The following is a 14,479-nucleotide window of genomic DNA, read 5'->3' on the forward strand; positions in this document are numbered from 1 at the left end:
CATATTATGGCAAGAGATAGTCAGTTATGTAAAGAGAAAAGACCATCAAATAAATGAAAGTCAGCCAATTAAAAATTGAGAAAAAAATATCTCCATTTCCAAGCAGTCACTAAATCCATTAAACATCAAACGCTACGATGCAACAGGTTCTCAAGAGGACCATTTCAGAAAAGCAACACCAAGAGCTACCTCTGCTGCAGATGATAGGTTTATTGGAATTATTAGACACATAAACCACAGATTTATATAAATACTGCTGTGACTTGGTTGTTTACGCCTACGCCGTCACCTTCGCTCCTTACATTTTCCCAGTTTCTTCTCAGATGCAGTCTGCTTGAGTTAAGAGTTGTACAGCCGACAGAAAACCACACCACACACACATACACACACACACACACACACACATGCACATGCACCAAGACCACCTTAAAACACACAGATTTGAAGTTGAAACAACCAGCTTTTCAAATCAAACTAAGAGTTTATACTATAATTACATTAGCAAAGTCCATTTCTACACACATCTACACTTATGCATGAGAATACTTATGCATATCACGATGTTCTTCTTTTGCGCAATAACGCACATGGCCTTGCGCTTGCATGGCCTTTCGACCTGCCATAATTCCTGCAGCATGTGTCATCATGTGCACTGACCTCATAAATGTGTGTGTTTTTCTTTATTATATACAACCTTTTAAAGGCTTTTAGGTTGGTGAAGGGTGTCAGGGTTTGCGTCGTGACTCTGATGCCATCATTGCGCACAGAAAAAAGGTGCAAAAGTTCAAGTTTCTCGGTCACGCCTCTTTTGATATTCACTCGCAAGGAGGAAAAAAAAGTAAAACTCAGATATTAGCTCAAGAGTAGCGTTTGCACGTTGGGAAAAGAAAATGTTGAATAACGTGTACTATGGACAGATTAGCCAAAATGATGTAGAAAGATTATTGGGGAAGTATGGGAAGGATGGAAGCTATCTCTTAAGAGACAGCCAAAGTGAGCGCGGAGCTTTATGCCTCTGTGTCAGGTAAGAATATTTTTATTTTATTGCCTATTTTGTGTTATAATACATAGTTAAACCTTCACGAGTGTCAAAATAGCAAATAATGATCATGCACTCATATGATAGTAAAAGTAACTATGGCACTGATGAAAAAAAATTCTAGCAGGACGGTTGCATATGGATACAATAATTTTTTGGCACCGGAAAACCTAAATGAACTTCTTCAACTTTTGACGCAAAACTGAAGGTGGTTAAAAAATGACATTTTATGGATGAAATAGTAAAGCACGTGTCTTTTGGTCTTTATTGCATGAAGGAAAGCTCCATTTGTGCACACATACAGGATGGTCCAGTCACATCAAGGCTGGAAGTTGGAGGTAAGCAATAGTTTATTTGGATCTATTTTTTATATTTCACACCTCAATACTATATTTACAAAACTCAAATTACAAGGTGAATGTCAAAATCCTGAATCAATGCAACAGCATTAACACCATGGTTGTGTTTATTATTATTATTATTATCATTATTATTATTATTTTTATTTTTATTTTTTATTATTATTATTTATTTTAATTTTTTTAATTTTTATTTTTTTTATCAGGGTTATACATTCACTAAAACCATTACCTTGGGACTAAATGCAATCTGTTACAGTTAAAATATTTCATTTCTATTTACATACATGCTTGACAAAACCATCTTTTATTCCCCTGTGCTGTTTTTTTTGTAAACAACTCTAAATCTGGTCTATAAATATAATATATAATGAAATATGATATATATTTTATAGCACTATTCATCTCAATTTGTTAGATATGTTGGTAATGTTTAACCTATAAAATATATTTTAATAATACATTAAACAACACTAAAATGTTCATGTCAGTCTTTGAGGGATTAGTGTTTTATTGATTTTATAAACAGTGACGAATGTAGGCACATTTGATTTATTGAATAAATTTACTTAGTAGGCGACTCTGCTAATGTTTCTCATTGGATTAGATTACACACTTGTATTTCACTAAATGCAGTTAACTGAAGATGTTAACATTGTGTTGGTCTGACTTTTGCTGCCAAAACAGTAATTTCATGGCATCAACAGCATTAAGCTCTTCAGCAATTTAACTCATCTGTTGGATGCTCCCCACATGCATCAGTGAGGAGTATCATGTATCTCACCCCCTTACAAGTGCCATTAAGTAGTAATAATTAGTGATATTCACCCCTCCGGTCATAATGTTATAATGTTATTTCCTAGTCTGTGTATATATTCTCCCTTGGCATTCAGACCATTCACTTCTACAAACATCCAGCTGAAATTATTTACCGTTCCTTTTGTAAAAATTGCCAAAAGTGTTTTTCACTAGTTGGAAATTTCTTATGACCTTGTGATTCACTTCATCCCAGAGCAGTTCAAAAGGATTTAGATGTGGTGACTTGCAGGCAATTCCATGATATATTAACATTTCAGCCGAACGTTTGTTTTCTAAGTATGTATGTTTCGGGTCTATTTTTAAGGTGAAGTACGTTCCAATTAGATGCAGTCCAAATTGAAGTGCGTTACACTTAATTAACGAACTGGAGTTATTTCACACTGAAGTTATTTCACTCGGAATAAATCTACAACCTTCCCTGCTTTAAAACAAACCCAAACCATTAAGCGTCTATTTCCATATCTCGTAACGTCTCCTCTCCTGTTCTACATCTTATATACATTTTTCTGTTTGAGCCAAAAATGTCACATTTGTACTCGTGTGTCCACAATTTTTTCATTTTTTTTTTTAAATATAAACAAAAGGAACATGCATGGGTTTCAAAAATGATAAAAAAACTAGGTTTCCAAACTTTTAATAGTTCATACATACACATGTATACAGAGAATATAATGTTCTCAAAGTGCAGGTATGAGGACCAGAGGTAGTGAGTACAGACAATGACAGTACAGTGCAAATATCTGTGCATGAAAAAAATATAGAGATGCAGAGAAATAAGGTATAAATGTCCAGTGACCATCAGGTGACTAAACAGAAATCACGTAGTAATTATACAGTTGATGAAGTTCAAAGATTGTGTAGTGATTGATGGCAGTTACGGGACACTCAATGCCAAGTGCCATCGAGTGTTCACACGTGTTACACATACACCTGCACTGAAATGACCACAGTACCTTGTAGAAGTCTTTTAATCTCATTGGCGCTTTGTATCAGCCGAGCCTGATTTTGTCACATTAATTATACCATGATTCATTTTAATATAGTTGCATACTGCAAAGCATGATAATAAACTGTACACATGGTCTTCTAATGTTACTTTTAATAATCCAGATCACATGTTAGCTGATTAAAAAAAAACAGCGGAAAGAAAGTACACTGTGGCTTCTAAGTGACAGGCATGAGACAGAAGGGTTGTGTTTTCATGTCTGTGGTTGTTTGTTAAAGCCTGAACTGTCTTTATAACATACCCACAAACCTTAGACACACAACACCACACAACACAATAACCAAATGCAACGGCTATAATAAATATTTTCCTTTTTTTTATTTTAAGATAAAAAAAAAAAAACACAAAAAACACAAACTATTAATTGAATCGAAGGCTAAATTTAGTGATGTAATTTTAGTTTTTTTGTTGTTCTTGTTCTTAAGTATTATCCTGTTTTGAAAGGAATCAGACCTGAGTCAAGCCTGGTTAACTTCTACTATGATGGCAGCGTCAACAAGAATTTAAATTCCTTTTTGAACATCTTTTCAATCTACAGTTGATATAGTTTGATCTTACACCTATTGTATAAGATATATATTTATATTGTAGATGCATGCTGCAGCCCTGGATTTCTGTCCATCTATTGTTCTAATAAAAGTGGAACCATGTTTAGGCTTTAGCTGTTTTAGCTCAACTTCTGAGTTGCTTTTCTGTTTACGATGTTTGCAAAGGATATTTTCTCATTCTCCTCTCTCGTTACCAAGGCTTTTCTGCCTGTCGGATGGAAAATAACAGTCAGTCAGCATTTTCTAAAATGCTTAAACCAGCATGTTTGGCACAATCTGATGTTTGATGTAAACATTAAGCTCTTTAACTATATCTAAATAATTATATGCCATTGTGCATTAGCTACATGATTTTGCTGATCCAGTTCTTACATGAATATGCAGCGGTTATTAGTCGGTTATTTCTATTATTTGGCCATCAAGTTTACAGTATCTGTCAAAATGATTGAAACACTAAGTCTTTTATTTTTTTTGAGAGACACAGACATAGAGAGAAAAACACATTGTGAATCATAATGCTTAATGCAATATTGAAAGCAAAAAAAAAAAATATAACAAAAATATTGTTTCTCAGCCAATAGAAAAAATATGATTTATTGATACATTTTTAAAGATCTTTTTCTAATCATTTAACTATGTGTAGAAATCATAAACAATACCAAATGTACTCAATACACACTATTTCAAAAAATGCGTTACTGTCCCTATCTTGTTGCTTTTAAAAAGCATGTAGTGATCCATATGAACTTCTCAGCAAAGTCAGAATGTTGGATGAGCCCACTGATGGATTATCTATGGAAGTCCTAAGAGGCCCTTCATTATAATAATTTTTTCTGTTTCTTGTTTTGTTTTGATTTAAGGGGCAATTTTGTACCCCAAGTAACAAAATTACCGTATTCGCATTTTTGGGTTGGCGTCCGTTTTTCTCGGTTTTTCGTTTATCGAGGGCAGGTTGGTAAACTGGGGATTACTATATATATATATATACAGTGAGGAAAATAAGTATTTGAACACCCTGCTATTTTGCAAGTTCTCCTACTTAGAAATCATCGAGGGGTCTGAAATTGTCATCGTAGGTGCATGTCCACTGTGAGAGACATAATCTAAAAAAAAATATCCAGAAATCACAATATAGGATTTTTAAACTATTTATTTGTATGATACAGCTGCAAATAAGTATTTGAACACCTGTCTATCAGCTAGAATTCTGACCCTCAAAGACCTGTTAGTCTGCCTTTAAAATGTCCACCTTCACTACATTTATTATCCTAAATTAGATGCACCTGTTTGAGGTCGTTAGCTGCATAAAGACACCTGTCCACCCCATACAATCAGTAAGAATCCAACTACTAACATGGCCAAGACCAAAGAGCTGTCCAAAGACACTAGAGACAAAATTGTACACCTCCACAAGGCTGGAAAGGGCTACGGGGAAATTGCCAAGCAGCTTGGTGAAAAAAAGGTCCACTGTTGGAGCAATCATTAGAAAATGGAAGAAGCTAAACATGACTGTCAATCTCCCTCGGACTGGGGCTCCATGCAAGATCTCACCTCGTGGGGTCTCAATGATCCTAAGGAAGGTGAGAAATCAGCCCAGAACTACACAGAGGAGCTGGTCAATGACCTGAAAAGAGCTGGGACCACCGTTTCCAAGGTTACTGTTGGTAATAGACTAAGATGTCATGGTTTGAAATCATGCATGGCACGGTGTGTGCGTGCGTGCGTGCGTGCGTGCGTGCGTGCGTGTGTGTGTGTGTATAAACTATGTTTGTAAATAATAAAATCTTGAATCTTAAATGTGTTTTTTTTCTCACCATTTCTGCAAACCTTTGAAGACCGAAACCAAAGAAAATGTGCAGTGGTTCCAGTCACTGGATAAACTCATTGAATCCTTCAAAAAGACCCCTCATAGCATGGTTCCCCTTCTGTACCCTTTTGAAAAGTCACTTCTAAATGAAGAGGAGAGACAAATGAAAGGTAAGCATGTGTGTGTGTGTGTGTGTGTGTGTGTGTGTGTGTGTGTGTGTGTGTGTGTGTGTGTGTTTGTGCTTGCTTATCCTGTCATCAGGATTTGTGGTTAGGTTTAACACGCCTCAGATTGTGTTAGATATGATAGAACGTTTAATTCAATAACTTCAATGCATTTCCGAATGAGTAACTGCTATCAGATTCTGTCTGTGCTGCGAGACCCAGTTTTCACTCATTAACCAGTGAAAGAACACATGAACATATAATTTCTTGGAAGAAGAGAGCCACAGAGAGCCACAGCTACACACTCAAACATAGAGCCATAATTTAATGTGTGCTGTGGCTTGTGCTCATTTGTAACTTATGCTAATCAGGGAAAGTATAAGCAACTATATAACCAATCTTTTATAACGGTTAAACCGTTTAAACATTTAAGTCACTTCAAGCGCCTTTAACAATGGACATCGTCACAAAGCAGCTTTACAGATATAAACAGATTTAGAATATGACTCTATAAATAAGTTCCTATAAGTGTGTGCCATGAGTAAGTCAGAGGTGATAGCGTCATGGATAAACTCCCTCAGATGATTTGAGGAAGAATCTTTGAGAGGAACCAGGTTTAAAAGGGATCCTCTTTTGACACAGAATATTCATTCATTATTAGTATATAAAAGAGTAACTATTTAAGTACTATATAAGTATAGTACTGAGAAAAATGCTGAAGCACACAATCTCTTTTAACCTCATCAAGAGATCCAGCTTCGATTCATTATTTTTAGTGTGTTATCGTCCCACGTAAACAAATTTAAAATATATATTTTAAACTGCTGGCATGGTGCCGTTTTCTGAGGATACATTTATTTAGCACAGGAGTCTCTATTGTAGCGATAAAACAGTGATAGAGATCGTAATAGAGATAGTGACAAAGATAAAGTTGCAATTTTAATTTTGACACGAGCAAGTGCTTTGCGGTTTCTTTGTAATGCGACAAGTTGCAAATCAATGCAGTGGTAAAGACATGCCTCGTTTGCTGTCTAAAAGCAAAACCTCACAATCTCGAAGTATGGTTTGGATTCAGAATGTTCTGCTTTCAGACAACGGATCAGTATGACTGCAAGACAGTGGACTACCTTATAGTTTCATGACATTACAGCAACAGCTACATGTTGCGAAAGAAAAAAGCCATCTACTTCATTTGAAGTGCAGTTTTTTTCTTCTCTGTATGCTCAGAAAACTATTTGCAAACACACAAGAAAAAAAAATGTGATTGCATACTTTTTTGGGGGAAAATAATTAACAATGGAAGTGATTATTTAAAAATTAGGTCAGCTAAACCCTCTGACCCCCCGGTAAACATTTAGTGTGAAAGGACTAAATGGTTGTTATTGTGTATATTATCTTTAAATATATCCTTAAATAATGTCAGGATCTTTCCGGCACGAGCCGTGCACTTCCGGTTTCGCGGCTATCTTGCCCTTTTTCCCACGCCTCCCGGTATTTAAGGACACCAAAGACTTTAGCTCTGGGCCAACTTATATCATCGGCTTCCAAAGTCCCTGAGGAATAGTTTTGCCACCCTTCCTGCTCCTGTTACTTTTCCTGACCCCTGTTCTGCTCTGTTTTGGTTTTGACCTCTGGACTGTTTTTGGTTTGTTTTTTGCTCTGCCCTGTATTGCTGTTTGCTGGTTTATATATTTTTTGCACTGTTTTGGTTTTTGGTTTTGGTTTACTCTCCCTGCATTGCCCTGTTCGCCTGTGTTAAGACCCTGGACTGTGTTTTTAGACTTTGTTTTTGCCTTTGCTTTATTGCTCTGATACTTTTCTTATTAAAGCCTGTTTTCACCTAACTCCTCTTTGCATCCTCCCATCCACTCACCTAGTCACCCGCGGTTCCTGAAAGCATAATCTAGCCTTGCATCATGATACTTCTGACAGAATAATTTGGCCATGCACCATGTCCCAACCCTGCTCACTGACAGAATAATCTGGCTAAAAGATGAAATAAATCGTTGGGCTTGCTCCACCGCAGACCAGCAATTCAGGGACCCAACCCGAGATGGTCGATATTTTGAAGCTCATTCCCCAGCAGAGAGCTGAGTATTTTCGGGTGCGTCATTAACAATCAATGGCAAACCAAATGGTATTAAATTGCCTACTAAAATGACTGTCCCCCCTAAACTCTGCTGGGGGTGCTGCCCAAACTAAGCCTTCCTGCCTGACTGGGGATGTCACCCAGCTCTTCTGCCCTGCTGAGCATGCCCCAAAGCCTGTTCAGAGTCCCGCCAAGGGCACCGCTCCGCTCCGCTCTAGAGTCCCGCCGAGGGCGCTGCTCTGCTCTGCTCCAGATTCCCACCAAGGGCACCGCTCCGCTCCGCTCCAAAGTCCCGTTGAGGGCGCTGCTCCGCTCCAGAGTCTCACTAAGGGTGCTGCTCCGCTGCAGAGGCTCGCCGAGGGCCCAATCCTTGCTGACCACGTTTCTTCACCCCCAGGTTTCTCCAAGGTGTTTGCCTGGCCCCTGGGTTTTGTTGCCGCCATGGTCCAGACCTCTGCAGGGGGCATCGCTCTGCCTCACCACATCGGCCAGAAAGCGCTTGGGGCAGCCACCCGGATGCTCACTCCACACTACATCCGGCCTTTCCTGACGCCCAAGGCGTTCTGCCTACTGGCAGTTCACCTCAAGCCCTGCTGTGTCTGCTGCGGCACTTGACTTTCCAGTATTTACTTATATATATATATATATAGACTCTTTACCTTTACCTTAATAAAGAATTCCTTAATTAATGATAAATTTCTCCACACAAAGTATAAAGATATAAAAATATACATATAAAATTAGATATGTATATAGACCTTTTTTCCCAGGAAAGAGAACATTGGTAACACAGGCAAAAAAGATATTAGACATTCTTCTTCTTTCGGCTTCTCCCATTAGGGTTCGCCACAGCGGATCATCCGTCTCCACACCACCCTGTCCTCTACATCTGCCTCTGTCACACCAACTACCTGCATGTCTTCCTTTACCACATCCATAAACCTCCTTAGTCTTCCTCTTTTCCTCCTTCCTGGTAGCTCCATCCTCAGCATCTTCCTACCAATATACCATATGTCCCTCCTCTGCACATCTCAATCTCGCCTCCCTCACCTTGTCTCCAAAATGTCTTACATGCGCTGTCACTCTAATAATCCTGCCCATTCTCGTCACTCCCAATGAAAACCTAAACATCTTCAGCTCTGCTACCTCCAGCTCCACCTCCTGTCTTTTACTCAATGACACTTTCTCAAAACCATACAACATCGCAGGTCTCACCACAGTCCTATAAACTTTCCCTTTCACTCTCGCAGATAACCTTCTATCACAAATCACTCCTGCCACTCTTCTCCACCCACTCCACCCTGCCTGCACACTTTTCTTCACTTCTCTAACACACTCTCCATTACTTTGCATTGTTGCCCCCAGGTACCTGAACTCCTCCACCTTCTCCACCTCTTCTCCCTGCAACCGCACCACTTCACTGCCCTCCCGTTCATTCACACACATGTACTCTGAAAGTCTTACTCCTACTGACTTTCATTCCCCTTCTCTCCAGCATGTACCTCCACCCCTCCAGGCTCTTCTCAACCTGCTCCCTACTCTCACCACAAATAACAATATAATTCGCAAACATCATAGTCCATGGAGACTCATGTCTGACCTTGTCTGTCAACCTGTCCATCACCACAGCAAACAGGAAAAGGCTCAGAGCCGATCCTTGATGCAGTCCACCTTTACCTTGAACCAGTCTGTTGTTCCTACTGCACACTTAACTGCTGTCACACTGTCCTCATACATGCCCTGCACAACCCTCACATACTTCTCTGACACACCTGACTTCCTCATACAATACCACAACTCCTCTCTCGGCACCTTGCCGTACACTTTCTCTAAATCCACAAACACACAATGCAACTCTTTCTGACCTTCTCTATACTTCCCTATCAACTTTCTCAAAGCAATTGAGGCATCTGTGGTGCTCTTCCTCGGCATTAAACCATACTGTTGCTCACAGATGGTCACCTCATCTCTCAGCCTGGCTTCCACTACTCTTTCCCATAACTTTATGGTGTGACTGTTCAACTTAATTCCCCTGTAGGTACTGCAGGTCTGCACATCTCCCCTATTCTTAAAAACCGGTACCAGCTCACTCCTTCTCCATTCCTCAGGCATCCTCTCACCTTCCAGAATCCTGTTAAACAATCTGGTTAAAAACTCCACTGCCATCTCTCCTAAACATCTCCATGCTTCTACCGGTATGTCATCTGGTCCTACCGACTTTCCACTCTTCTTCCTCTTAATAACGGCTCTCACTTCTTACTGATCCTATCCACTTCCTGCTTCACAATCTCTACACCATCCAACCTTCAGTTTCCACCACCTAATTCTTCTTTCAGTCCTCACTCACCTCCTCTTCTTCTTCACCTCCAAAACCGTCCTACAAACCACCATCCGATGCGGTAAAATAAGTGTTCATTTTCATGGAGCAAGTGCCATTTTCATCCTTTTAGCAAAATCTACCACCATCTGCCCTTCCACATTCCTCTCCTTAAGACCATACCTACCCATCACCTCCTTATCACCTCTGTTCCCTTCACCTACATGCCCATTGAAATCTGCCCCAATCACCCATTGTTCATTCCTAGGTACACCTTCTACCACTTCATCTAATTCAATTCAATTCAATTGGTTTTTATTTGTATAGCGCTTTTAACAATGAACATTGTCTCAAAGCAGCTTTACACACATAATGTGGTGATTAAAAGTGAATATGTTCTTTATAAGTAAGTTTGTCCCTGATGAGCAAGCCGGTGGCGACTGTGGCAAGAAAACCCCCCCGAATTTTTCCTTCTCCTCCATCTCACAGCCAACATGTGGAGCATAAGCACTGATGACATTTATCATCAACCCTTCAATTTCCAGCTTCAGTTCATCACCCTATTAGAAACTCTCTTCACCTCCACTACACTCTTAATGTACTCTTCCTTCAGAATCACCCCTACACTATTTCTCTTTCCATCCACACAATGATAGAACAGTTTAAACCTACCTCCAATGTTCCTGGCCTTACTCCCTTTCCACTTGGTCTCCTGAACACACAACATATCTACCTTTCTCCTCTCCATCATATCAGCTACCTCTCTTCCTTTACCAGTCTTCGTGCCAACATTTTAAATACCAACCCTAACCACTACTCTCCTACACTTCCCTTTTTCCTGCCGTCTCTGTAGACGTCTTCCTTCTCTTCCTCCTCTTCCTTCAGCCAACAGTAGCCCAATTTCCACCGGTACCCTGTTGGCTAACGATACCTGTGGCGGTTGTTGGTAACCCAGACCTCAACCAATCCGGTATGAAATTCGTATTCTTGATCCACATGTTCGATTTGGCACATTTTACACTGAATGACCTTTCTAATTTGGGGAGAATCTATCAAAATGGCAAATATTTGCCATGATTTCTTAAAAAATTAAATACCGGGAAAAGTTCTTTCAATTTAAAAGGGCAAATTCTGTGCTCAGCCTGCTTTATTCACCCCACAGATTTTTAGAATTTGGATCCAGGTCTGGTCTCTGGCTAGGTCATTCAAAAACTTTGTTTTTCTTTTGGTTCCCTCTGTTGATGACTGATTTGGGACATTATTGTACTGAAAAGTGAAATTTCTTTCCATCTTCATGACACTAACATAAAGGTTTCACTAAAATCAACTGGTATTTGTAGCTATTGATGCATCTGGCAACCTTGATAAAAAAAAAAAACAACAGTCCTGGCTGAAGAAAAGCAGTGTTACTGTTGCCACAGCTATGGGGTTTTTTTAGATGTTGAAAGTGAGAAATAGTTTCAGTTTAGTAGTTCTCAGATATTCCTGCAGCTCTTTTAATGGTCTCGTAGGTTTTTTGGTGGCCTTCCTGGAAACATTTCTATTGTGCTTTTATACATTTTGGGGGGTCTTGTTTCAGCAAACAGATGACATCACAAAGATAGTCAGAAACAAAATCCTACAAAAACATCTGCTCTTTATTTAGGGTTAAGTAGAATATTGAATAGAATAAAACAACAAAAAAGCAACTTTTGAGACCAAATGTGATTGGAACATTCTGAACTCAGCCTCTTCTCAGATTTTAAAGGGATAGACACTATTTTTCACTGTTTCATTTTTTATCCAAAGAGGCCAAAGAAACTGGGGTGTGCAAACGTATTATATGAATTTTGAATATGATAAGTCTAAATCTAAGCTGAAGTTTAAAATATTTTTAAATTATAATATTAATAAGCCATTCTTGTGTTTTATTGTTTGTCTTGTTTGTCTTTTTGGCTGTGGCACCTGTGCATGTGGTTTTAACCACAGCCCTCAGTAGAAGATACATAATCAGTCATATAGTAGTGCATATTATCTCTGTTTACTTAGAATTTAGCTCTAATTCTTTTCTTCCTATGTGTTTATTTAACAGGGGAATTAGCCTACATGGAAATTTGACGATCTACTGTGACCCATCGAGAAGGAGTGTGCCAGTGTAAATAATTTTGCCTTTTCTAAATCACTTTTAACAAGTGATGCGAGCATTTCTTAAGTATAAAATGGCTAAGAATGTATATCTCTCAAGTGACCATATAGGCCATGACAATGATAATATCCCACAAGATGGCAGTGGAGCTGCTCAAAAATGTGAGATGGACAGTGTAGTTTCACTTTTAATTTCTAAAGTGCAGCAGAAAGTTTGTAGATTCAAGACTCTTCCCCAGTATATGTCGTGTTATGCCATTAGTACTCAGGAAATCACAAAAGAAATCAATTAAAATAGCTTTTAAACTGCAAATAAGGACAGTCTTGTTTCTTACATTTATTAATTATAGTGTTTTACAATGTACACCCTTCTGGACTTCGTGACTATTTATGTGACTCTTTGCTAAAATGTGTTGAGTTTTTATACTAATTAATTTGTTACAGAATGCATGACAAAAAAGTGATACTCTACACAAAGAATCTTCACTATATAGTTTAGATGTATACATGCATACTTAAGAACATTTGTAAATGTGTATATATTTCCGTATCTTAGTATTGCTAATCTGATTATTATGACTAAGAGCCACACACACACACACAAAATTCAAGAGAAATGGCAATTCATAATTAACATCTGTAAATGCAGTGTACATCATTAACTACTTTCTGACTAATGTATTGTATAAGTTGCACTGAAATAAGCTGTCTTTTTATTTGTTCTCCATTTTAGCATGTTTATAAGGAAACCGTGGTTAACCTTCAATGATTCTTTTTTTTTTTTTTTTTTTTTTTTTTGCTTTAAAGCTACAGTTGCAGTTTTGATGTTAAGTGTTTTAAATGTTTAGACATTTAGACCTTTTGAAATGACAAACCCATTGATAAATAATAAACTTATTAAACTGATAATCTAACAGAACTGTAGTAATAAAGCTAATGTAAACTATCATTTCCCAAATACTAGACTGCTATCGCAAATAAATACAATTTGAGAAGAATAAAACATGACGACAATTAATTTCTAAATTTGGGAATACATGAAGCAGTACATAGCATTTCTGCTACATGGTTTCAGTGTATATGTTTCAGTGCTATGTCTGGAGTTTGGCATGTACACTCTGGTTTTCCACAATCTTTCGAAAACATGTCTATTCAATTATATTTACAGCTCACATTGTATTTCCTATTTCGACTAGGAAATACAACGAATAAACATCAGAGTAGTGAGAATAAGTTGAGAAGATAGCGAGAGAAAAAAATTAAGAGAAAAAAAAACCATAGGCCCATTTCAATCAAACAAAACTGGTTTTTTTTTGTTTTTTTGGTAATTATATTATTGACCACAAGGTGCAGGATGCAATTTGCAATCTTAATCTTACTAATATCTCATTGGTTTAATTTTGTTTATTTTTTTACAAGCTAGAATTTTTTATGCATTTTTCTTTTTTAAAAGATTATATAATTATAAATAGATACAAACAGTTTAATTGATTTGAATTGTATTCATCATGCTATAAACCCATATGCTTATTGATTATATTATTGTATGCATGTGTATATATATATATATATATATATATATATATATATATATATATATATATATATATATATATATATATACATGCATACTTAAGAACATTTGTAAATGTGTATATATTTCCGTATCTTAGTATTGCTAATCTGATTATTATGACTAAGAGCCACACACACACAAAATCATATTTATAGCTCTGAGGCAACTCAGTGGTCACTTCCTGTTAACTGTGCATCATCATTTATTTCCTCTTCTTAAGGGTTTTATTTCATGTTTTCTATTAAAATCACAATGGAAAAGCTACAGCCGTTTTTTTTTATTTCTCACTGAATACACCAAACTCTATTATTCAGTTTCTTTAATAAATTCTTTGTTTCATATATTCATAAATCCAACAATAAATAGATATCCACGTTATCTTATTCAAAGATTTGATCAACGTATGCAGCAGTAGAAAAATGGCTCACTTTCTCAGCTTCCATGTCACTGAATGACATAAAATATATAAAAGAATGAACACAAAATATACAGTATGGGTGGGTGCCCTCAACTTACATCACTTGTAAACACAGAAACTCTATTCATTATGCACATAATCACAAAAAAGGTATAATAAAAAAAGCACTACTATATTCACTTACATAACCATTACAGTAACCAGCTCTAAATG

At 37.5% G+C, this 14,479-nt stretch overlaps 1 protein-coding gene across 1 annotated transcript; it reads left to right on the top strand.

The window, feature by feature from the left end:
- The first annotated feature begins 777 nt into the window (after positions 1-777).
- LOC310715811 (SH2 domain-containing protein 1A-like) lies at positions 778-12,768 on the top strand. The gene is made up of 4 exons (XM_083522523.1): positions 778-1,024; positions 1,317-1,377; positions 5,607-5,748; positions 12,220-12,768. The coding sequence occupies exons 1-4, from the start codon at positions 891-893 to the stop codon at positions 12,243-12,245; spliced, it is 363 nt and encodes a 120-aa protein (XP_083378649.1). The 5' UTR covers positions 778-890; the 3' UTR covers positions 12,246-12,768.
- The last annotated feature ends 1,711 nt before the right edge of the window (positions 12,769-14,479 follow it).

The sequence above is a fragment of the Silurus aristotelis genome, assembly GCF_946808225.1.
Source record: "Silurus aristotelis genome assembly, chromosome: 20".
In the NCBI taxonomy this organism is placed as follows: Eukaryota; Metazoa; Chordata; class Actinopteri; order Siluriformes; family Siluridae; genus Silurus; species Silurus aristotelis.

Coding starts and splice junctions, on each gene's coding strand:
- LOC310715811 (XM_083522523.1), top strand. CDS start 891: ATGTTGAATAACGTGTACTATGGACAGATTAGCCAAAATGATGTAGAA. Junction 1,025..1,316: donor GCTTTATGCCTCTGTGTCAG/GTAAGAATATTT, acceptor TATTGCATGAAG/GAAAGCTCCATTTGTGCACA. Junction 5,749..12,219: donor AGAGGAGAGACAAATGAAAG/GTAAGCATGTGT, acceptor TTTATTTAACAG/GGGAATTAGCCTACATGGAA.